The sequence below is a fragment of the Nicotiana sylvestris genome, chromosome 2 (assembly GCF_000393655.2).
Source record: "Nicotiana sylvestris chromosome 2, ASM39365v2, whole genome shotgun sequence".
NCBI classification, from domain to species: domain Eukaryota; kingdom Viridiplantae; phylum Streptophyta; class Magnoliopsida; order Solanales; family Solanaceae; genus Nicotiana; species Nicotiana sylvestris.
Genome location: NC_091058.1, coordinates 62443692 through 62469514, shown reverse-complemented (window position 1 = coordinate 62469514; position 25823 = coordinate 62443692). Strand labels below are relative to the sequence as shown.

At 37.4% G+C, this 25823-nt stretch overlaps 3 protein-coding genes across 12 annotated transcripts; 1 reads left to right on the top strand and 2 right to left on the bottom strand.

The window, feature by feature from the left end:
* Positions 1–6821: 6821 nt before the first annotated feature.
* LOC104210090 (fe(2+) transport protein 1-like) lies at positions 6822–10829 on the bottom strand. Its single transcript, XM_009758900.2, has 3 exons — positions 10129–10829; positions 7836–7985; positions 6822–7403 (listed from the first exon to the last, which is right to left on the bottom strand). Exons 1-3 carry the CDS (start codon positions 10741–10743, stop codon positions 7098–7100), a joined length of 1071 nt encoding a protein of 356 aa, XP_009757202.1. The 5' UTR covers positions 10744–10829; the 3' UTR covers positions 6822–7097.
* Positions 10830–11956: 1127 nt separating this feature from the next.
* On the bottom strand, positions 11957–19620 carry LOC104210089 (putative pentatricopeptide repeat-containing protein At5g43820). 4 transcript variants are annotated; one of them, XM_009758899.2, is made up of 6 exons: positions 16711–19620; positions 16454–16572; positions 15975–16111; positions 15309–15494; positions 15073–15193; positions 11957–12699 (listed from the first exon to the last, which is right to left on the bottom strand). In XM_009758899.2, exon 1 carries the CDS (start codon positions 19386–19388, stop codon positions 17733–17735), a length of 1656 nt encoding a protein of 551 aa, XP_009757201.1. In that variant the 5' UTR covers positions 19389–19620; the 3' UTR covers positions 11957–12699; positions 15073–15193; positions 15309–15494; positions 15975–16111; positions 16454–16572; positions 16711–17732. The 4 variants fall into 4 exon arrangements, with proteins under 4 accessions (XP_009757201.1, XP_009757200.1, XP_009757199.1 ...); XM_009758898.2 differs by having other exon boundaries at positions 16776–19620; XM_009758897.2 differs by lacking the exon at positions 16454–16572 and having other exon boundaries at positions 15309–15507; positions 16776–19620.
* Positions 19621–20042: 422 nt separating this feature from the next.
* Positions 20043–25224, top strand: LOC104210087 (uncharacterized). Of its 7 annotated transcripts, XR_011405003.1 has the most exons (9): positions 20043–20186; positions 20305–20450; positions 21602–21869; positions 22412–22508; positions 22596–22720; positions 22803–22887; positions 24008–24082; positions 25094–25109; positions 25199–25224. XR_011405003.1 is itself a non-coding variant. In XM_070167412.1 (8 exons), exons 3-6 carry the CDS (start codon positions 21665–21667, stop codon positions 24079–24081), a joined length of 501 nt encoding a protein of 166 aa, XP_070023513.1. In that variant the 5' UTR covers positions 20043–20186; positions 20305–20450; positions 21602–21664; the 3' UTR covers position 24082; positions 25094–25109; positions 25199–25224. The 7 variants fall into 7 exon arrangements, 2 of the variants coding, with proteins under 2 accessions (XP_070023513.1, XP_070023512.1); XR_011405004.1 differs by lacking the exons at positions 25094–25109; positions 25199–25224 and adding an exon at positions 24500–24588; XR_011405002.1 differs by lacking the exons at positions 25094–25109; positions 25199–25224 and adding an exon at positions 24314–24366.
* The last annotated feature ends 599 nt before the right edge of the window (positions 25225–25823 follow it).

The window sequence follows — 25823 nt, the reverse complement described above, 5'->3', positions numbered from 1 at the left end:
TTTAATTGTATATCGGAACCTGAGGTTCAGTTCTCCCACCCAAATCGGTATTAGTGCTTCGGCACCATAGACCAACGAGGCCAGAGTGACCCCGGTACTAGATTTTGAGGTCTTACGATATGCCCACAAGTCTTCGGGTAGAATTTCCTTGCATTTCCCTTTGGCATCGGTCAACCTTTTCTTAAGGTTTTGAAGTATGGTCTTGTTCGTAGACTATGCATGTCCATTCCCACTAGGTAGTGTTGACAAGATCTTTTTGATCTTATGGTCCTCGAAAAAAATGCTTACCTTACAGTCGATGAACTGCTTCCCGTTATCATACACTATCTTGGTCGGTATACCGAACTCGCATATTATGTGGTCCTAATGAAGTCGATGACCTCTTTTTCCCCTACCTTCTCGAACGCTTGCGCTTCAACCTATTTAGAGAAATAGTCGGTCATAAATAGTATAAATTGAGCCTTACCAGGTGCCCATGGCACGGGACCAACAATATACATTCCCCATTTCATGAATGTTCAAGGTGAGAAGACCGAATGTAGTAGCTCTCCGGGCTGATGGATCATCGATGCATGCCTCTGACAGTCGTCGCATCTTCATATAAAGTCCTTGCATCTTTCTCCATGTTGATCCAGTAATAGTCGGCCCTGATTATCTTCTAAACCAAAGACTTTGCCCCCGAATAGTTTCCGCAGATGCCCTCATGAACTTCTCTCAAGATGTATTCGGTATCTCCCGACCCTAAGCATACGGAGAGTGGGTCATCGATTCTTCTGTAGAAGGTACCTTCTAACAAGCTAAACCCGGCTGCCTTCGTGCGTAGAATTCTCAATTCTTTAGGATCCGAAGGCAAGTTCCTAGTCTTCAAGTAGTCTATATACTTATTTCTCCAGTCCTAAGTCAAACTTGTTGAGTTTATTTTAGCATGGTCTTCTTCTACTACTAATTTCATGAGCTGAACGACCGTTCCTGAGCTGAATTCATCGTCATCAACAGATGACCCCAAGTTAGCCAGAGCATCGGCTTCGCTATTTTGATCCCGGGGCACGTGTTGTAGAGTCCATCCCTTGAATTGATGTAGTGTTACCTATAATTTATCCAAGTACCTTTGCATCCGTTCCTCTTTTAATTTTAATGTTCCATTGACTTGATTTACCATAAGGAGGGATTCGGACGTAGCTTCGACCACTTCGGCTCACGGGCTTTTAGCCAGTTCAAGACATGCAATCATGGCCTCATACTCGGCCTCAATGTTAGTCAATTTTACAATTCTAATGGATTACCTAACTACATTACTTATAGGCGGTTTCAACATGATGTCGGGTCCGGACCCTTTTGCGTTCAAGGCATCGTCCGTAAAAAAGGTCCAGATTCCCAAGAAAGTGCCCGAGGTTAACAACAATTCCTTTTCGACTTCGGGTATTAAGGCCAGTGTGAAGTTGGCCAGGAAGTCTACCAAAATTTGAGATTTGATGGCAGTCTGAGGTCGATCCTCGATATCATACCCGCTAATTTATACGACCCATTTGGCCAATCGGCCTGATAGCTCGGGTTTGTGCATTATGTTCTTTAGTGGGTAAGAAGTTATGACACGTATGGGATGGCATTGAAAATATGGCTTCAACTTTCTAGATATAATTTTTCTAGGTGAGGGTACCTTATTTCGGCCTCGCCTAGAGTTCTACTAACATAATAGACAGGAAATTACGTACCTTTCTCCTCCCGGACTAAGACTTCACTTACTGTTATCTCAGATACCGCTAAGTACAGGTACAACTGCTCGTTCACATTCGGAGTATGGAACAAGGGTGGACTCGAAAGGTATCGTTTGAGTTCTTCAAAAGCTTGATGGCACTCTGGGGTCCACAAAATATTATTCTTTTTCTTCAATAACGAGAAGAACTGATGGCTCTTATTAGAGGACCTTCATATGAATTGGCCCAGGGCAGCAATGCACCCAGTTAGCCTCTGAACAACCTTGACACTATCCACCACGGTGATATCTTCTATAGCTTTGATTTTGTCGGGATTTATCGATCCCCTGATTAGACACCATGAATCCAAGGAACTTCCCGGACCCAACTCCGAATGCGCATTTCTCCGGGTTCAACTTCATATTGTATTTCTTCAGTATGTTGAAGGTTTCCTGTAAATGTTTCAAATGATCCTCTACTCGCAGGACTTAACTAACATGTTGTCAATGTAAACTTCCATTGATTTTCCTATTTGTTCTTCGAACACCCGGTTTACTAGGCGTTGATAAGTGGCACCTCATTTTTTAGTCTAAACGGCATTACGTTATAACAATAGGTGCCACATTTAGTGATAAAAGAAGTTTTTCTTGATCGCCTGGATCCATCCGGATTTGGTTATACCCGGAATAGGCATCGAGAAAGCTAAGTATCAGATGCCCGGCCGTTGCATCGATTATGCAATTGATGTTAGGAAAAGAAAAGGAATCCTTGGGGTATGCCTTGTTCAAGTCTTTGTAATATACGCACATTCTTAATTTATTTCCCTTTTTAGGCACTACTACTATGTTAGCCAACCAATCCGAGTAATTAACTTCCCAAATGGAACCTATTCTAAGGAGTTTGGATACCTCGTCTTTGATAAATGCATGCTTGACTTCGGACTGAGGCCTCCTCTTCTGTTTAACCGGTTGGAACTTCAAATCCAAGCTTAGCTTATGAGTAGTTATTTCTAGAGGGATCCCGTCATGTCTAGATAGGACCAAGAAAAACAATCAACATTAGTTATAAGGAGTTTTTTCCTGAGCTCAGGAGTTAAACATGTGCCCAGGTATACCTTCCGATCAAGAAAGTGTTCGATCAGTATGACTTGGTCTAGCTCCTTGACCGTCAATTTGGTAGCGTCGGAATCGTCAGGGATGATGAAGAACTAGGAACTCCGTAATCATCATCTCACCCACTTCTTGCTTCTCCGGTTCGGTCAGGGTCGGTGTCGATGATTGCTATTTAGTTTTTTCCTTCCAAACCGGCGATGTCAAGAGTGTGGAAATCGGGATCACTTCATCGATCGCAAACATTTTTTTTACGGTCAGCTGCTCTCCGTAAACCATTTTGATCCCTCCCAGTGTGGGGAACTTCAGTGCCTGATGTAGTGTTGAGGGTATTTCCCTCATGCTGTCAACCATGGCCTTCCGAATAGAGCATTATATCTCATATCCCCTTCAATCACATAGAACTTTGTTTCCTGAATGGTCCCGGAGGTATTCACCGGCAGGGTTATCTCCCCTTTTAGTAGTTTTGCATGCCATGTTGAAACCGTTTAAAACCCAAACTGCAGGCACTATTTGGTCTTGTAGACCCAGCTGTTCCACGACCCTCGATCTGACAATATTGACCGATCTACCTGGATCAATTAACACATGTTTAACTCGAGATTTATTTATGAGTACGGATATTACCAGTGTATCATTATGTGGTTGTATGATGCCTTCAGCATCCTCGTCATTGAAAGATACAGTTCCCTCTAGTATGTAATCTCGAGTTCATTTTTTCCTTGTAATGGACACCTTAATGCATTTTAGCATTGGCCACTGGGGATGTCGACTCCACCAATGATCATGTTAATGACGTGCTGAGTTTTTCTTGCTCGGCCTGCTTGTTGGAATCCCTATTCCTGGAGTATTTTTGGCTCTATCACTTGAAAATTCCCGAAGGTGTCCGTTATTATATAACCGACCCACTTCTTCCCTTAATTGTCGACAGTCTTCAGTCTGTGGCCATGAGTGCCATGATACTTATACATCAGCTGAGATCCTTTTGGGTAGGATCAGATTGCAACGACCAAGGCCACTTGGAATTTTTAATGCGTCCGATGGCAGATACGATGCCGGTGGCATCGACACTAAAATTGCATTCTGATAATCTCAGTGCCTCCTTGGCCCCGAGTGCTTTGTCAAAGTCGTGTTTAGTCATTAGTGCCCAACTATTGTGGCCTCGATTGCTCCTTTTTTCAGTCCTCATAGGGCTACATCCGGACCCATTACCCATTCAATCTCCGCTATATGATTGATATCGATCTTTGTTCGGTCTTGGTTCATGATCGACGATTCTTTTAGACCTGTCACTAATTCTGACGGGATACATTGATCCGGAGGGGGCCGTAAGATGATCGTCTTCGACTCTAATTTTTGATTGGTACCTGTTATGGACGTTGGCCCAAGTTACTATTGGGTATTCTATCAAATTCCGTTTCAACTGCTATGAAGCCAAAGGGTTTTGGGGGTTGAGTCCTTGGGTGAATGCTTGAACAGCCCAATCGTCTACGACCGGAGGCATATCCATTTGTTCCATTTGAAACCTCGACACTAATTTCCTGAGCATCTCGTTGTCTCTTTGCTTTACTTTGAAAAGGTCCAACTTCCTAGTCTCGACCTTGATGGCCCTGGCGTGCGCCTTTACAAAGGCATCTGTAAGCATAGCAAATGAATCAATAGAATTAGGGGGTAAGTTGTGATACCATATCATATCTCCTTTTGACAAGGTTTCTCTGAATTTTTTCAGCAGAACGAACTCGATTTCATCATCTTTTAAGTTGTTTCCCTTGATGGCACACGTGTAGGAGGTCATATGTTCATTTAGATCTGTTGTTCCATTATACTTTGGAATTTCAGGCATACAAAACTTCTTTGGGATTGGCTTGGGTGTCGTGTTTGGAGGGAAAGGCTTTTGGATAAATTTCTTGGAATCCACGCCTTTCAATATCGGGGGTTCTCTTGGGATCTGAGCAATCCTAGAGTTATAAGTCTTCAATTTTTTGTCGTTGGCTTCGATCTTCTTTTCCCCCGATTTCACCCGCTTTGTCAGTTCCTCAAGCATCTTTATTATTTCGAGGTTGGTTTTGGCTTCAACCTTACCAGTCTTTCTGAGGTACGTTCACTTCTTCGGGTGTTCTCCCGGGATGGTTCGGGCTCAGCTCTGCTGGGGGCGGGGCTTTGGTTCTGTAACTGGGCTATCGCCACCTATTGAGCTTGTAATATTTCTTAAATCACCCGCAAATTGATCACATCGCATTCACTGTCGTGTGTACCCCGGGCTACCGATCGGGATCCTCCATGAACGTTGTTCTCTGGGTCGGTAGGCAAGTTTGCGTCGATGGCCACATGCGAGTTGGCATTGATTGGGTTTGCGAACGGGACTCCGTCGGGGTCAGCAGGGGGAACCTCCCTGCTGGGCACTATATTGTTGTTCTCGCCATGATGGCCAGACTCAGCATCAATGTTCAAGTGAGCAGATTGAGAGTTTGACATTTTTAATTTGACCTGAAATTAAAATCCCAAAGAGAAAGCGTAAAGCAAAGCGTGTTATGTAAATTTGTATCAAATTGCCACTATTATCCTTGGCCCCATGGTGGATGCCAAACTATTTACCTTAAAAACGGATAACAATTGAATTTATATTTGGTTTTAAGGATATGTGAATTAATTCAATATAAGTGATTAATGGCGTAAGATTTAGAAAATGAAAGACGTAATAAATGGACAAACCAATGATAAGAGTAATCCCGGGTTCGGTTAATGGCTCAATGAAGAACCTGCCTTTGATCCCGAGCTTACACTTATGAAGAACTGATGAACAAAGATAAGAACTTTTAATAAGAGAGAGAATGGAGGTAAATTGCTTTGGTATGCGTGTTACAATGTCCCTAATAGTTTCTCCTTTATATAGTAGGGGAGTTTTACCCTAAGTACAATTCTACAAAAGGATAAAAATTTCTTTTTTCGCCAATCACTTATCCATCCTTGATACGGGCCGAGATTTATGTTGTGACATCCGGTTGGGCACGGATATCACAGCCCTTTGTTAGTCTTGTGCGGTTGTTTGGCAATGCTCTCTGAAGTTTTGGGACTCAAACCGGACCCGGAGGACGTGGTCATGATGCCTCCGAGGGCAGGTTTTTTGCTCGAACCCCAAAACGAGGGGCTCCTCACCCTGATTCCAATTCCTTACGGTTATATCCCTGCTCTGTTTGCCTCACCGGAAAATCAAGGTGTTCAACGGGCTCAGTTTTATCTGTTTACAGCAATAAATTAATTAAAGAGTTGAGAAAATATAAGGTTTGACTATAGGACAAAATAAAATGGTTTTGTAGTGACATGAATTATCTCTAGAGAGGTGTGCCCTGTTGAGAAAAGAAATTAAGAAGAAAAGGAGGTTGAAAAGAAAAAGGAAAAGATTATAAGGATATGCTTGTGAATGATCATGAACTCTACACCAGCAACTCAAATCAATAAAGTCAAGAAGAAAGTAACAATTCAATTTTGAATCATCTATTTATGATCAGCGCAAATAAAGTCCAAGTTAGCCCAAATTGTGGTACTAACTGACATTAAGTTCTTGACTATCCCTCCGATACCTGCCCTAGCTTGATTGAATTTATATTACGCATCAAAACAATTCAACAATCTGAGAACTGTAATTGAGAGTTAACCAATTATTATACTCAGACATGACGAATTAGAGCTTGATTAGACGCTTGAAGTTGTAGCGGAATACCACGACTTTTCTGTGGAACGCTCTCTTGCTTCTTTTGTAGCTTTTGTTATGTGATAGATCTTAGGGAAAACCTCCGTTAGACAACTCGTCATTTTATCTTTTTTACTCACTATTGGACCAAAGGCAGATCCAAGATTTGAAGTTTATAGGTTCTAAAATTGCCATCAAACTCATAACTTGTTTAGTTACTGAATTCACAATTAAATATCTATACATATTTAATAGATTTTATAATATAAATACAAGATCTAAATAAAATTAGCTACTTGGTTCATCCGAACCCGTATCCTCCACATCTGGTTATTGAACCGATATATTTATTAATTCAAAGTAGACAGTATCTGGTTGGTCAAAAGATGTAAATTTGACACGTAGAAAGCTTTGCGTGTCATTTAATTTGACTGGACAATTACAAGGTTAAGATATATATGGCTTCTGCATGGGTACCAAGTTAAAAAAGATGGACGAAATTGCAATAAAATTACTCGTATGAAGTAGACATGTCATGTTTATTGACACATGGAACGTCCTAAGTTATACGATGAAATTACGTACGTAGTTTAGGATCAAATCTCAAGCCCATTTGGCCATTAGAGACATCCCACCAGCACCTAGAAGGACAGCAATAAAAGCCTTAATCTGTAGCTTAATGCTACCTTGTAATTTGTCACCCATGAAATCTGCTGCAAGAAGATCCACTAAAGCCATGTAAATCAAAAGGCCGGCAGATGACGCATTGAGCAATCCAACGGTTATTAGTGCCCGCGGGCTGTTTTCCTGATAAGTTTTTGCCAATGCAATTCCAAGTGCTATGCCGAATGGGGTTGTTACTGAAAAGAAAAATGCCATTGCTGCCTTTTTCACCATTTTGTACCCAGCCTGTTTTGAAAAAAAAAAAACGGGAAAAGCATCAGAAATTCTTTCACTTTTGAAATATAATAAAAGAGGTAAAGTAGTCAAGAGTCAAGACCATCCCTTTTTTTGTGAATTAATTATTGCCCTTATTATCCAATCGGCAATTTCCTTCTTTCAAATATAACTAACTCTTATAACAATAATAATAACAACAGAATATTCAAGTGTGATTCCACATGTGGGTTCGGGAAGGATAGGGTGTAGGCAAACCTTAATCCTCCCTTACATAAGGTAGGAAGACTGTTTTCGACAGACTTCGGCACATATAACTAACTCCTATATTATATATTTGATTTTTACTAATGTGCTATAATTTATTACTTTTATTGTCGTTAACTCATTATATTATCTCTTTTCTATCTTATGGAAGAAGTGGAATGTAATTAAACTAATTACCTGGAGGATGCAACCACCAAGGCCCATTCCTTCAAACATTTGATGAAAGCAAAGGGCAGCAACGAGTCCTTTTATTGTACAAGTATTGTTTGAAGCACCTAGAGAAAGCCCTATTACCACTGAGTGAACAATGATACCAAGCTCTAGCACCTGTAGGAAAAGAAAAAAAAAAGATTTAACTCAAATAGTCGTACACCTAAACTTTTAAACTAAAAATTTATATACTAATAGCTTTTGCTGATTAAGTTTTGGATAGAGATTGCATCTCCTATTATATATTTTGACCTTCGCAGCTTCTCTCCGGCTATATTCCCTCCTACCATTTTATGTGAAACCGTAGGGTTGTTCAAACCGAACCGAAAAACCGAAAAACCAAACCAAATCGATTAAAAAATTCGTCTAGGTTTTTGACTTGGTTTGGTATTGAGTAAAAAAATTCGAACCAAACCGACATATAAATATATAAATTTTATTTATAATTTTAAGACTTTATAGTGAATTTTCTTTAGAAAATGTAGAAATAATTGGGATCCTCTCATGTATTAACCTTGAAAGCGTAAATTAACGAAAAATTATTGTTAGACGACTAAGAAAATAACTATCATGTGTTACTAAAAAAATTCTCCCATTAGAATATTTTAATAGATCATATGTTTGTCAATTTTTTTTCATATTTACTAAACATATATTCACTTATCAAAGCTTTATCTATAATTTTTACAAAGTAAGATTGAAATAATATTCATGTAACAAAAAATCCCGAAAACTCGAAAAACCCGATAAAACCGAACCAATCCAAACCGATATAGTTGGTTTGGTTTGGTTTTGATAAAAACCGAACCAACCTGGTCCATGCAGTGAAAGTATTTAACCGAGCATTAAATCTGAAAAGTACATATTTACAGCTTAAAACATGTCGTGAATGTCTATGTGAGTATATAATCGTGTCCTCAAAAATAAAATTAGAATTTTAAATTATTATTTTTAAAATATAAGAATGTCTCTTTTTTTCTTTTTAGGAGAAACTTGAAAAGAGTGTCTTATGAATGGGCCTGAAGTAATAAATGACTATCCCTCACCTACATCCTTTTCCGGCAAGTTTATCAAAAGAGTGGGCCACATGCTCACCAGCAATTTGGCTTTATTCCAACATCTAAGTACGTACTCCGTATACTTATGTTTACCTTTCCCTATTTTATTTGAGTTTGACTCTTTCTTGTTATTATCCTCCCCGCAATACTACAAATCTATCCATCCCCCTGAAAAACCTGTCTAGGAAATACAGTGATCGAATCATTCTAATTTACATTATGAAATCATATATTATAAATGAAAATTCCATTAGAAGTACTGTAAATCACAAATATCTCAAAAATTTTGAAGAAGTCGTAGTTTAAAAAATAAAATGTGACTCCACAGATTGTAATCTTATAAGGTGGCACCTTACCGAATAGTAGTTACATAACAGAAAGAGTTTATGCACTAGCAGTTTATAATCTTTTTACTTCATCACTTTACTGTAATAACAAGTTTTATACGAAACGTGATATAGTAAACTGGAGCTTAAAACAATAACTTAGTGTAAATAATTGATAAAAATTGCATAGTGCTAAAAATAGGGATCTTTACGAAAATAGCCAAATGGATTCGTTCTGTACTTATCTTAGCCGATATATATATAGATTATACAGTAATTACACACATATATAATATATTTGCCGACAATTTTTAGATTAAGCAGTTGAGTGAGCGGCTATTTATGTTAATTCTTCAAAATATATATTGCACTATCACATGTACAACTAATTAACTCCGAAAAGTAAATTGAGTTGGAGAAAGCAACGTAAATAAGATGTATAGTTGCACTTACTAAAATGACTAGTTTGATTGGAAATAATGTTGTCATAAGGGGTTAGAATATTAGGCAACACAGGCACATGGACCACCATCTAAAATTGGTATTTAGCTAATTTAGTAGGGGCTAGAGCAACGACCTAGCTAAGATTCGGCAAGAATCTGATAATTTGCAGTTGATACGAAAAGACATGCATGTGGCTGTATAAAATTGGATCTATCTCTGAATGGTTTAGAGCAGTCAACCAGAATTAGTCAAGAATCTATTCTTCCTCAGACCAACGACCGTCTGTCAACAAGCAATCTTATAAGTATAAGTATTTGTTCCTGTTCGGCTGTTTCCGGTTTGCATGTAGCTTAAATATTAGTATCTCATGTTGAATATTAAATGTTATTTCAAATGATATCACATAAATTAAACAGGAAAAAAAAAACTAACCATTGCAATGACTCGGTAACGCAGTAGTTTTGTTCCTTGAACGTCTCCATCTTTAGAGCTGAGTGATGATCCATGGTGATGAGAATGGAAATGTCCATTATTCATTGTGCCCATTTCTTGATCATGACCGCCATTTTCAGGAGTGACCCCATTTTTGTGCTTCTGACTATAAAAGCTAGTAGCCATAGAGTCAATAGCTAACGTAATTATAGCCGATAACATAGCAACAAATCCAGTGAAAGGGAACTTGTGCCAAGGATTTTCCTTCAGACAACCGGACGACAACATGTCGAAAGAATCCGGCAAGACATGCATGAAACCAGTACCAAGAATAATTCCGGCAGCAAATGCCTTAACGATAACGAAGAGGCTCCGGTCGGGGCTTAATGCCGATATTGAACGTGTGACAAGAGGCAAGCATACTCCGATCATGCTAGTTACTAAAATGGAGACTATGGCTATGATTTTTAAGGTTAAAGCTTTGGATTTGTTGTTGCATGTGTTGTGTGTTTCTGATCCACATGAGTGATCTTCTTCTGAGAAAGCTTGAGGTGTGAAAATGGAGATGAGTATGAAGAAGGTGAAGATAAGCTTGAAATTTTTGGAAGAAGCCATTGATGAGCCACTGTCCTCTTTCTCTCGGTGGCTTCTTTTCTTGGTTTTAGTGAAATTTATTTTGCTTTGGTTTGAGGTAATTGTGAGCTGTGATGATATCTGGGAGATACTTACTATATAGACAGAGAATTTGGTGATATCATGTGCATGGATAAAAATAGTATACTAAGGTCTTAAATGCTAAGCTGATATGTTGGTGTACAAGTAATTTTCTTGTTACCTTTTAACTTATAATCAAACGACAAACATAGGAATTAAAATTTATCAGATTACTTGATAATCGATTCAAAATTGAGCGGGTTAAGATCTAAAATCTACTAAGCCAGCCAACTGGAAACAAATTTTAAAGTTTGCCGCACGTAATTACAAAAAGTTATTTTATCGACCTGATGAGACAGATAGATTAAACCGCACGCCCAATTGTTGATTTGATTCCTCGTAAATTATCTAGCTTCTAGGGCTAGCTACACTTGTCCTATTAGAATTTTACTATTATGAAGGAAATTAAGTTGCGTTCCTGACTTTATATAAGTTAATTAGAACATGGACATTAGGTAGAGGATGGACAATAGATCTAATTTAGAGCGTACGTGAGGCTGTTAAGTGCCTATTTCCATGCAAAGACAGGTATATGTCAAATCTCGAAAACTACGAGCTGGTAGTAAATGCAATAGCATCAATAAGTTATGCTGGTATCATGAATATTTCAGACCCTTGTGTAGGTGGAAGGACTATATAGAAAACTAAGAAAACATATGTCGACGACAAAAAATAGAAGTTAATGCTCTTATATGTGCATGAATCTGCCATAGAAAATTGTGAAGAAATAAACTTCTATACTCACTTATGTATATGAATTTGTATAGAAAAAGGAAAAAAAGATTGTCTCTGATCTTATATTTACTTACAGATTTCTTATATTATTTTTTTACTAATCTCCGGTGTAAAGGATCATATAGCTGCACTACTATTTGCAATAGACTACAAAATCAAATCTCGCAAAATGTGTAAAGCTAAAAAGAGAATCTTACGAAATGGCGATAAATGCTACTCCCTCCATTTTAATTTATGTGACATAATTGACTCGACACGAAGTTTAAGAATTCTTTTCAAAACTTAAAATCTTAAATATGCCATAAAATTCATTTGGCAATAAGACTTTTGAAACTAATAATTTTACACGCCAAAACATTTGTGTGAACATAAATGATACTTATTAAAGGTAAAATAGAAGTTTAAAATTAAATTTTTGAAAATACAAAATTAATGAAATATTCTTTTTTAAACAGAAATAAAGAAATAATATCCTATACATATATCACGATTCACGATCCAAGGAATTCAAGACCGACACTTCTCGGGGTTGACTTCAAACAAATTAGCTAAAGCCAATTTACGCAGCTCTACATTTCCACAAAAGTCGGCAAGCAACAAGATGAACACCCCAGAGCAAAGAATCGGGCCGAAAGGCATGCTTCTAATAAAATGCTAAGCCATTTCTAGGTCATCAGCCCGCCCCAGCAAACAGATCCATCAATACCATGCAGATAAAATGCTTTAGTATAGGTTTAATACCAACTCCAGCTCCATTGCACGAAAGTACTTGATTCTGAATGGCCTATGCCAATAGAGAAAATTTCCAGCATATCCTTAATTAATCGCAGAGATATATATCATACCATTCCCATGGATACCATGAGATGATATTTTCGCGTTACAAAGGATAGAATTGATCCTAGATGCCTCATAAAATAAAGACACGGAATTCCAGCCTTGGACATTTTCCATAGAGGTCGATGAGGAAGATATAATAAAGACATCCAGATGTAGAACAACCTTCATCTCATGCCCTGTCCTCATCCTTCTTGCAATGCGCCTAAATGGCATGTCATTCGTTATGTTGTATGCTTCAATAGCCTCTCTTGCAAGGCCCTTTTGAGCATTACTTGTGTCACTCTGTTACACAAAACCACATCCTTAACACAAATTAACATACATATCAACCATGACACTCCCCCCAAAGTAACATCTCCTCAATATAAATCCATGAAAAGATCTGCTCAAAGGATTTTTTTTTTGGTCCTAACAATATTAGAAGCGTAATCTCAATAAAGCAGTAAGGTTGAATCCCCTGTAACATCCTCCTGAAAGTACTTTAGGGCTTTATCTTTTCTCGTATGACATCCTTATCCTCAACTTGTATCTTCTTGTTCGGCTGCCCCCATTTGAAGATGGCCAAGCCTCTCCACAACTTTACCGTGAATTTACCCTTCTTATTTTTCTTTCTGCAGTTTGCCTAAAGATCGGCGTGGGCCTTGGCCATATGCTGCCTCAAGCCTGCTAACAGAATCTGCTAACTTCTCATGAGACTCTGCCTGTTTTTTGTTTGGGCCTCCAGGTATGTCTTCATCTCTTTTTTAGTACAGTACTCAAGCATAGACAGGGAGTGCGAGGGTCCACTCGGGAGTTGTGACACCAAGTCACGAACGGAGACAAGCTGGGAATTCAGCATCCCAAATGGCCCCTTAGGCAGTGTCACCTGCGAGGACTCTGGTCCGGCAACTGTGGTGATCTTCCTCTTCTTGCTTTTCACTGCACTATCCTCACCGGTCACTCTCAAAGGATGAAAGGATTTGTTGGCCGGTAACCAACGACCGGTGCTACGCACATCAACATCTGCCCGTCGACACAACTCTGTGATAAATGAAGGGAACATCAAGCTTGTACTGTCTCGTAGCAAGTACTCTTTCAGCTCCTGAATGATATAATAACCAACATTCACATGAATGTCATCAAGTACGCATGCAATCATCAGGGCCTGACCTACAGAAACATCGCCACAAGAAGAGACTCTCTTACAGATGATGTAAAGCCACAACTTGGCCTCAGCTGTGAAGTCAATGAATTTTAAATCCTTCCTCTTGTCAGCCACTTCGCTCTCTTGTCTGAGGGATAAAGTTTAGATGCTAGCCACGCTTCGTTTGAGCATGTTATCTTTTTCTTGTATCAGCTCAAGTGGATGGTCCGGAAGCCCAAAAACATCATTGATCTGCTCAGGTCCAAATCTCATTGTTTTGCCCCTTATGATGAGTTGTGGGCCGTTGAAGTTTGTACACTGATCCAAATCTATCAAGAGTTTTAAATTTGTGCAGTACATGATCAATGGCGGATGTATTGGAATAAATACATCTCAACCAAAGTCTTCAAATTGGGCTTCAACGACCCACAACTCATCATAAGGGGCAAAATATTGAGATTCGGACCTGAGCAAATCAATAATGTTTTTGGGCTTCCGAACCATCCACTTGAGCCGGTACGAGAAAAAGATACATGCTCAAGCGGAGAGTGGCTAGCATCTAAACCTTATCCCTCAGACAAGACAGCGAAGCGGGCCAACAAGATGAAGGGTATAAAATCCATTGACTTCACAACTGAGGCCAAGATGTGGCTTTACGTCATCTGTAATAGAGTCTCACCTTGTGGCAATGTTTCTGATGTGTCGTATATCAGGGCCCTGATGATCGCACGCATACTTGATGGCATTCATGTGAATGTCGATTATTATATCATTCAGGAGCTGAAAGAGTACTTACTACGAGACAATCCAGGCTTGACGTTCCCTTCCTTTATCACAGAGTTGTGCCGGCGGGCAGATGTTGGTGTGCGTAGCGCCAATCATTGGTTACCAGCCGACAAACCCTTTCATCCGTTAAGAGTGACCAAAGATAGTGTAGTGAAAAGCAAGAAGAGGAAGGTCATCACAATTGTCGGACCAGAGTCCTCGCAGGTGACACTGCCTAAGGGACCATTTGGGATGTTGAATTCCCAGCTTGTCTCCATTCGTGACTTGGTATCACAACTCCCGAGTGGACCCTCGCACTCCCAGTCTACACCTGAGTATTATACTAAAGAAGAGATGAAGACATACCTGGAGGCCCAAACAAAAGAACAGGCAGAGGCAGAGTCTCATGAGAAGTTAGCAGATTCTGTTAGCAGGCTTGAGGCAGCATATGGCCAAGGCCCACGTCGATCTTCAGGTAGACTTCCAGAAGGAGAAAGAGAAAATAAGAAGGGTAAATTCATAGTAAAGATGTGGAGAGGCATCAAAGCCATCTTCAAATGGGGGCAGCCGAACAGAAGATACCGGTCGAGGAAAAGGACGATAGACTTCTGAGTATTTTTCTTTTCCACCTAAGGATGAAGGTTTAGGAAATCCCACTAGGCTTATATCGTATCGAGTTGAAACCTTAAAGCAGAAAAAGGTTATCTCCAACTTGAAATTCTAAAGTTAACATTCTGAAGGATAGCAGTATGCTGAAGATTTGGTACCTTTCCGGGAGCTGCTAAGTAAAAGTGATATAAGCTCAAGTATGTCTATAATCAGCACTGCAAATTGCTTGTTCTGATAGTGAGTCTCATTTTGTTCACTCGCTTTTATCAACTAATCATCCTTCATAGGAAATAAGAATGAGCATTAAAATGTGTGCAGAGGGAAGAAGATATCTACATTAAAAAATAAAAAAAAACTAACATGAAGTACAGATTACAAATGCTTAAGAACTCACAAAGAAAGTTGTTTCAGGATTAATTCAAGTAGTGAGTGTCAAAGCTGGGGCCTTTGTGGTCTGATCAACAGATTCCAGTCCTGGGAACTCCCCTATATCATGTCCTCCAAGTGGCTTATACTCCTCATGCAAACCAACGGCAAACTCATATGAGCAAGGTCCACCTTGTTCGAAGTAATTTGCAATCTATAGGAAGGCCCTACAGTCAGCATTCAGAAATATATAACAAGCTCGGGACTTACCTTTCAGCCTTAAACATCATAGTAAATTCCACGGTCATAGGAGTACCCCGTAAAAGAAGCAAACAAGAACAATTATTACTCTGATCTCTACTTTATCATAATTGGGGGGGGGGGGGGGTTATAGCCCTAATTATGGGACACGTGAACCCATGGTCTCACCATCAAACTAGGTATTTTATGAACATATTTTCTAGAATTAATCTAATATTATCTGTTGGCACTCATGCTCTCAAAAGATTGAATGGTGCAATTGGTTGGATATTGGGTTATTTACCCTGAGGAACGGGGATCGATTCTCACTTAATACTTTTTTTCAACTTTTTTTATTGGTGCACCCATGTTCAAGAAATCCTAGATCCGCCTCTGATTAGAGTAAGCCAATAAGAAAAGAGACGGTAAGAACAAGGAAGTTTAGAGGGATTACATGATCAGCAAGAGCTATGCCACTTATAGCTGCAGCTTCTAAACTTGAGCCGAGTAGCCAATCGCCACATATATCAGCTCTTCCTTGAGGATCAAAGTGCATGGAATTCCAGGAGTGTTGGTTGGAAGAGCTGCACGCTGCAAAAAAGTAAAATAAACCAGTCTCATATGACTACAGATGGATAGCAGGAAATAATTTCTTGTGTTCAATTGATGCATGCTTGGCTAAAGGCTGGATAGCATAATGGTTATCTTTTTTTTAGAAGCTAAATCATTTGGAGGAGTACAGTAGTTATGACGGATATTATTGAAAATTCAGAGCCTTGGCTTACTTTCTTTGAATTTTATACAAGATTAAGATGTGGAATGCAACATTGAGACCTCATATCTTCTTGCCTCATCACATACCACTTTGGGCCACTGAATCACTTTATCCTAATAATAATTGTTATATGTATAACTTTTGAAATCCGTTCTTACTTAGGCTTCTTCTGGTATTAGATGACGGCGTCACACCCTTCTAAGTCGATACTTTTCCTTAATCATTCCAGCTTTGGTAAAGGAGACCACAGTTAGGGGCTAAACCAAGTAAACCAAAACTGGAAAAAAAATCAAAACAAATAAATTTGAGGACCAAAAACTTCAATAGACCTAAAGATTTACTTTGTTTGTATATTCAAGTTCTGAGCACTCAAATGACCTAAATATTCTATACAACTATAGCATCAGGGTGTCACCTATTGATGTGAAAGCACAGATATAAAAGCATAGGCTGAGAAACCTCCTCTCATCTCTCTTGTACCTTTAAACTTGTGGATATTTCACATTCCAAGTATATCATTCCCTACTCTCCTGTACCCTTACGGATAACTAATAGGAGCTTGGAGCTGGTCTAAGGAGGACTCTTACGGTGGGAAATTTCCTTTTCATCCGTCCGCCCACGATAATATCAACCTTCTCAGTTGCCACTTCCCACCCAGCAATGCAGTCATTTCATCCTTTATCCTCACTCAATATCAGACCTTCCCCCATATCACATGGAAGTACATCACTACCAACAAAAATGCGTACTGAGAAGTTACCCAGTAGCTTTGAAGAATTTCATTTCCTGAATAACCTAGTATCTGTCACCGATCAGTCAGACCATATCATTTGAGTGAGAGTCACAAGGCTAATTCTTTACAAGTTGAATTTCATTAAACCAATCCCCTCCCTGGGGGTTAAAGGCAGTTATGTTCCAGACCAATGGTTAAGGACGTTCCAGAGTCATGATTCTAGTTTTTCTACAATGCTTGTTCATAATAAACAAGATAGAGAATTCCTTTAATGACTTTTCATGGCCACAGAAGTTGGAATACATTCATTACCAGCTACACAATTTGACTCCAACTAGCAACACTCACTTCAAAGGTCAAAAATAAATATGTGACTCAGATTGGAATGAATTTTCCATAGATTCCACAGAACAACTTCCAGCAAAGAAGAGTAATACTTCAGTCCCCGGTGCTTCAAGAAATTTCTCAAATATTACCCCCTCCATGATAATGCAAAACAATACTTCAGACCCTGCTGCTTCACATAATTTCTCAAATTTTACCCTGCTATACATGGCAGTGGATACCCATTAGGAAAACAAAGGAGCAGCTTCAGTTCATTACCAGGGGCAGCTTAGGGCAGTGAAGGTTGATTATTCTTATGTTCATCATTCTGAAAGCAGATAATTAGAAGCAGTTGCATAAATCAGCTGAGTCCCCAAACATTAGAAATGCCACCCTTTAGCACGCCAGTATGTTTGCGAATTATGGTTTCCACGTGCAACTTTTATCTTTAGAAAAAGCTTGTATGCAATCTCTATTTTATTTGAAGCTAGTAGCTTGTTATTTAATTTGCTACAAATAAGCCTGCTAGGGTAAAATCCTTTCTGTAAAGCTTCCTCCATCACCAGAACAGCATTTTCAAGCTGCCCTATGTTACAAAGCCCATTGATGACATACTCATAAACTTGCATATCAGAAGAATAACCACTTTCTTGCATCTCATTCCAGATATTTAACAACATACCACATTTCCCAAACCTAGAAAGCCGCATAAGCAGCAACTTATATGCAGTCAAGGATATCCTACATCCAGCTTGTCTCGCCTTCTTATAAATAATCAAAGCTGCATGGGGGGGACCATAGCTACATAAAGGCTCAAGAAAAGAGGTTAAAGTCCCTGTAGTAACAATCATCCCCCGGCTTAACATTTCATCGAACATTTCAATGGCATCGGCTACTCTTCTAGCTTTGAGAAAAGCAGATATTAGTTTCATATATGTATCGGCATTTGGCTCACAACCCGTATTTAACATCCTCCCATAATATTTCACAGATTCATCAATTTCACCATGTGAAATAAAATTCAAAATCATTGCATTGTAGATCGCAGCATCAAGCACACACCCTTTTTCCTCCAACCCCTCAAAAATCTCAACAGATTCATCAATTCGACCAGCTCTCCCTAAACATTCAAGAACATAACTGTAAGTCAAATTATTGGCCTCAAATCCATCATCCACCAATTCTTTCAAGATCCTCTCAACTTCCTTAACTCTTCCAAACCTCGACCACCCACCAACGACAATATTATATGTCGAAACATCAAATGAGACTTTCGCTTTCATTTTCACAAGCAAAGAACTCGCAGCACCTACATGTGATCTACGACATAAACATTGTAAAACAACATTAAGTGTCTCGGTATTACATTTCAACCCATAGTCCTCTAATCGACTAAACAATTCTACAACCTTTGAAATGCGTCGAGCTCGAACAAAGCCATCAACCACAATGTAAAGTGTGTCTAAATTAGGGATTATACCTCGACTCCTCATATCCTCCAACATTTCAACCATGTGCGCGAAAAACTTCCTCCTGCCTAATGCTTTAAGAATTATACTGTAAGTATCATTATTAATAGGTATTTTTTGCTGTTTGATAGCCCAACTGAAAAATGTTACCATTGATGCAGCATCTAAATTCCCTCTGTTTACTACACTAGCAACCAAATCAACAGTTAATTCTACGTCAACGGATGTCAGTGCCTTGTCGATTGCAATTTTCCCCTGAAGTTTCTGAAGGAAAATGCCCCGTAACTTATCTTCAGGAGTTAAAAACTCATCCAAAACCCTAACTTGTTCCCAATGATTATTCCTAGCAGAGGAGTCCGTAGAAAAGGGCTTTTCGGTTGAAGGGGTCTGACGGATGGGTAAAAGGTCGGAGAGCTGATTCAGAACAAGAGATTCATCAAAATTTCTGGAGAATGTTTCGTGTGATTGAGAATTTGGTAGTGATGAAAATGAGTGATAAAATGTAGGAATTAATGAGGAAATACTCAGAAAAGTGGATCTGGAAGCTAGGAATCTTGCGAGAAGCATCGCAACTCCTTATGGGTTGTAGATTTTTGCCTCTACGAGTGATTTTTGAAGACCAGGTACGCTGTGTTACACGACGTCGTCATGGTTCGTCGATTCCTACTTGAGCCCAAAGTGTTTCACTGCAATTTGAGCGCCAAAATGGGACGGTTAAGGGGTTGGGCTTGCTATGTAGTATGTACACAGGTAGTGGTTGCAAACGGTAGATCATCAACGGTTGTACCTAAATCTTAGAGATGGGTGTAGTAACACAATTATGTGTGATCTATATATATTTATATATATATATTTACTTAGAAAGAAAGAAGTCTGCCCTAAAAATTTGACAAGTGTTCCGCATACAAAATGACATATAGCAGCTTTAGGACAAATTAGTTATTTTAGGTCAAATTAGTTTCTCTTTTTCAATTTGAAAACAATTAATTAGGTTTTTCATAATTTTAAAAAAAAAAAAGTAGTTTCTGCGTTTTTCTATATTTAAAAAAAATAGTTTCTACGTTTTTATATAAAAATAGGTATATAGATACATTTTGAAACCTTAAAGAACGGCATTCTATTTATTTGCCCTAAAACTTTCATCCTCCAAACTCGGCACCTCAATCCCACGATGTCTCGCCACGATATCAACTTCTTACCCACGAACTCTTTTGCCCAGGATTTCAATAATAGGAACTCTTCTGCCCAGGATTCCAACAATATGAATCAGTTTGTAAAATTAGTTCTACTTTTACAGTATATATTTCTGTTCTTTCTCCATCGTTTGCATATCAAACAGCAATTCTACAATACAAGAGGTGATTGGTATGATTTGTATTTCATGAACAATCTTTATTCCAGTTGAGATTGTATTTCTTTAATAGATAATTTCCGTGAAGTCTTAGTTTCTACTTATATTTACAAATACCTCTGCCTATTTAAGGATATAATGACGGCTGAAATCAATTTCGTTAGTGAAATTAACAGCAAATCAATGAATTGGAAGTTAAAGGTTCGTACTGTTAGGCTTTGAAAAAATTCGGATCGCCAAAGGCCTGACAACCCTTTTTCAATTGAGTGGATGAAAAGGTATTGTTTAAAACTTTATAATTACTTTCTATTTATCCTTGTTTACAAATGTGTAAGTCTATTACATCCATATCAAACAGCAATTCTACAGTACAAGAGGTGGTTGGTATGATTTGTATTTCATTAACAATCTTTATTCCAGTTGAGATTCTATTCCTTTAACATATAATTTCCGTGAAGTTTTAGTTTCTACTTATATTTATAAATACCTCTGCCTATTTAAGGATATAATGACGGCTGAAATCAATTTCGTTAGTGAAATTCACAGCAAATCAATGAATTGGAAGTTAAAGGTTCGTACTGTTAGGCTTTGAAAAAATTCGGATCAAAAAATGGAAGCCTAAGCCTTCACATCTGAAACTGAAAAATTATCAGTTGGAGAATCGTTTTTACAGGGTAGGCATGGTGAAGGCAGAATGGAAATAGAAAACTACTAAATGACTTAGTCTTGCCTTCTTCTTCCTTTATGGAGATCGCCAAAGGCCTAACAACCCTTTTTCAATTAAGTGGATGAAAATGTATTATTTAAAACTTTATAATTACTTTCTATTTATCCTTGTTTACAAATGTGTAAGTATGTTACATTCATATCAAACAGCAATTCTACAGTACAAGAGGTGATTGGTATGATTTGTATTTCATTAACAAGCTTTATTCCAGTTGAGATTCTATTCCTTTAACATATAATTTCCGTGAAGTTTTAGTTTCTACTTATATTTATAAATACCTCTGCCTATTTAAGGATATAATGACGGCTGAAATCAATTTCGTTAGTGAAATTAACAGCAAATCAATGAATTGGAAGTTAAAGGTTCGTACTGTTAGGCTTTGAAAAAATTCGGATCGAAAAATGGAAGCCTAAGCCTTCACATCCGAAACTGAAAAATCATCAGTTGGAGAATCGTTTTTACAGGGTAGGCATGGTGAAGGCAGAATGGAAATAGAAAACTACTAAATGACTTAGTCTTGCCTTCTTCTTCCTTTACGGAGATCGCCAAAGGCCTGACAACCCTTTTTCAATTGAGTGGATGAAAATGTATTGTTTAAAATTTTATAATTACTTTCTATTTATCCTTGTTTACAAATGTGTAAGTATATTACCTCCATATACGGAATGACTTAGTCATTTTAACTAATTGAGTTTTTTGTAGGGCGACCGCATTCAAAGTATTGGCAGGTCTTTTATCCAAAGGTTCAAACAAGAAATTAAGGAAATGAGTTTGTACATCATGAAGAATTGCGTGGTTTGTCCAAATAATATGAAGCTGAAGATCAAAGACCACAAGTTTAAGTTGATGTTCACGCATAAGATCACTGTTGACGAAATACATGATCCACATTTCAACATGTGTATTTTCAAATTTAGAACCTATGAGCAGCTTTCAAATCCGCAAGAATTTGACAATACTGAGCTATTTGGTAATTAAATTTCTCTCATTTTTTGCAGTTTTATTTTACTTTGCCTTATTTGTTTTCAATATTATGAGTTCTAAGTGTGAACTAAATTAATACGAATTACAGTGCATAAGATCAAAGATCAAATTTTAGATTAAAGCTGAAATTTTTGATATTGTTAAATCCTCTGTCGTAAATCATGATTTCTAGAATGCCTTTATAGGCGTATGGAACCAAAAAAAAAATAGTATTGTACCATTACTCTCAAGATCTCCAGTACAGGGGTATAGTCTTGGTACTATTTTACATAGTATTTGTAGATAGTATTTCAGTAGTTTTATGAAGGCCTAAGGTTAGCTTTTGATCTCTTACTTCCATAGGTAGCTGATGGAGTTCATGCCCACGGTTTCCTTTGCATTCTCTTAAACCTTCCCTTTTAACAAAACTCATAAAAATTGATATATGCTGCCTTTGGAATATACATCTAAGTGTTTAATTCTTTTACAATCTTTATTTTTGTTGTCTATAATGATTACTAATTTTGCACATATTTTCTTGCTTTGTAGATATCATTGACGAAGTTGTGAGTTATGAGGACTTACGGTTTATCAAGCAAGATAATAACATCCGTATGTACATGAACATTGAGATACAAGATTATGAGTAAGCTCGCCATAATTTATTCAACTAAGTAAATATTTCAACAATTCTTTATTTTGATTCCTATGCTAAACCTTATAATAATTGTAGGAGCAACAACATTTCTGCAACTCTTTGGGGAGACTTTGTGGAACAGATCATGCCATATTTGAATGAATCCAATGATAAGCCTGTTGTCGTCGTCATGCAATTGATTAAAGTACACCGATATCGAGGTTATTAAATTGTCTACTTACTTTGCAATACAATGTCTTTATATCATTAGTAAACTCTTAAAAATTACTTTTAAGAGTGCAGAACAATATTCAGTGAGGAACACTTGGCACCCGTCGAAACTTTGGATCAATTCAAATCTTCCTCAAGTTATTGACTTTTGCTCCAGGTCTCTATAAGTTGGGCTAAATTTAAGGCTATTTCATCCTAAATTTTAGTCTTAATATTTATTAATGTATCTCAAGTTAAAAAATGAAACTGAATAATTTCTTTGTGTAGAGAAAGCTCACAAAGAATTACTCAAATTTCATCTCACAAAACTCATTTTGTTGCTAATGAACTAGCATTTGGAAGTATTAAAGTTAAAAATATTGAGGATTTGGGTGACTTTAAGCATGTGAGTACCTACGTTTTAATTTAGTTCACTTTTTAATTACCACAACGTTTATCTTATCTTTCTCTACATAACAATTGTATATACAATTTTTATGCGCTGCCAGAAAATTTCTGGGATGTAGCAACTATTATATGCATTGGATTAGACCGTGGATGGTGTTATTTAGCATGCAAAAATTACACAAAGAAATTAGACAAAGAGGGGAATATATTTTATTGTAAAAAATGCGAGCAGATTCAATCTGCCACTCATAGGTATGACCGTAATTTATAGTTTTTTTACTATTATATAATATGATTTTAAAAATACAAAGTCTTTCCAGGTACATGCTACAAGTTAAAGTGATGGATTGCACCAGTATAATTTCTTTGTTGTTGTGAGATCGGAAAGCAACTAAGATTACCGAAAAGTCGGCAAATGATTTAAAGGATGCTCTATTTGAGGTTAATACAACTGCTTAGAAATATAAGACCATCAACATTGAAAGAAGTAGTACATGATCTATTCCCCTGCATCTCTTTTCCTTCTTATTTATGGGGTAGTTCACTTTGTGTCTATATGCATGTGAGGACTGATAAACTTGAAAGGACTTTAGGTTAACCATTAACATCAAAGTTCTTTTAAGTTTAAATTACAAAGTCATTAACATATGATTTTTAAATTATAAATGAGCTTATTGCTAAATCTGTACACCTTTGCTCTTATTACATTTACTTGAGAGGTTTGAGAAGTTTAAAAGGATAGTTATAGTTCTTTGTTTTTAGTTGTCCCTGAGTTTCGCTAAAGTGAAGATAGTTGTAGTTAATCACTGAAAAAGTTAACATCTGTTTTTAATAGTTCTCCGTTTACTTTGTTTTGAAGTTCTTTAAAATCTGAATTTGTTCTTTTGCAGTTAAACTCTTAAAAAGTACCATAGACTCAAGAAAATCTACTGTGTTTTGCAAAGAACATTCTTCTGATGTCTAAGGTTTGCTTCTGACCAGCTAACTATGTATTCTAATTTTTTCTCCATGAAGTTGCCTATTCACTTGCTCATGTTCTCATATACTGGTTCGGAAACTTGCTCATGCTCTCATATACTTCTGATCCAAAGTACAATACAACAAAATGTGATGTCTTAATTACTGTGAATTACACATATGTATAATTGCTCTTTGTTTTTTCTGATAATAACTTAAGACAAATTTTGCTTTTTTAGGTGGACTAATCCTTTTTAAAGCCAAGTACTTTTGTAGCATTACTCCAGTATACTCCAGCATTACTCCATATCTGATGTATACTAAATTTGTTTCATTGATTAAATCTGATCCAATAATACATACGTTGCTTCCAATTTTATCGAAAGGAGAGGTTCTTAATGTTAATGGGAAAAGTGTTGATGTAGGTGAATATGAGTTCTTTAGGTTGACTACTAAGGAGGGGAAAATGATTGTTGAGAGGGATCATTTGAGGGTTAAAAGGGGAAGTTATTTGTGTAATTTAGACTTTGAGCAAGGTCCTGCTCAGATTCTTGATGCTTTGATGTTACTCTATTTGAATAGCCAGATTTTGAGGGCACTTTAAGAGTCATTTGTGAGTGAGCTTGATGCTAGGATGAATGCAAAGAGTAATGCCACGGATAATGCAGTTGACTTAAAGAGAAACCTTTCGATTGCTTATAACCGGAAAAGGCATGTGAATATTACTGGCGAGATATTGGAAATTGTTGCTGGAGCAGATGCACTTTATGTAGCTGCACTGAATCTGGTATCTGGATTCCTCATTGTTTCGTAATTTGGATATCCTTATTTCATTTTCATTTGCTGAATCTGCTCCTTTTAATGTATGCATTTCATCTAAGACTTAAAACTGTTATATAGAATATGCTAACAAGGATTGGGTATTTTCAAGATCTTAGTTATCCATGCGAGTCTGTCATTTATATCATCAACCAACATGACTGACTTGCTCATTTTTCTCATATACTTCTGATCTAAAGTACACCGCAACAAAAGGTAATGTCTTAATTAATGTGAATTACACATATGTATAATTGTTCTTTGTTTTTTTTATAATAACTTGAGATAAATTTCTGCTTCTTCAGGTGGACTAATCTTTTTTAAAGCCAAGTACTTATGTAGCATTACTCCAGTATATTGTAACAACTAAGCTATCCAAATTTACACAGAAATTGCTAATTTCGTTTAGAAATGTTGTAATTAATAATAAAAATTGAACGTTGCTTCCTTCTATCGCACATATGTTCTCTTGGATTTGGTGTTTATCCAAATTGACTATAATAAAACTCTCGGTTATTTTATATCTACTATGATTATATGTTTGATTATTGGTTGAGATTTTGTATCATTGTTTTACTTTCCCTGCAACTATGGATGATGTGTATATGAAGTGGAAGTGAATTTTGGGAAATCTACCTTAGCTTTTGGCTTATTACAATTATCCAACCTTCTACGCTAATCATGTTTCTGTGCATAAATATCAGTGGTTCCTAGCATAGATACAATCCTATGAAATTTATATATTTGTTTTTTGATTTAATTCTTTTGAATGTGATCGCTAAATTTAGTCAACAATAAAGACATGTTTTTACTATATTATTTTTTTTCTTTGAAACAATCCGCGCATCGCGCGGGTACATATACTAGTTGAGATTAGTAACACTTGGCTTCATGTGTATAAATAGAACTACTTTGTGTAGCGATGAACAT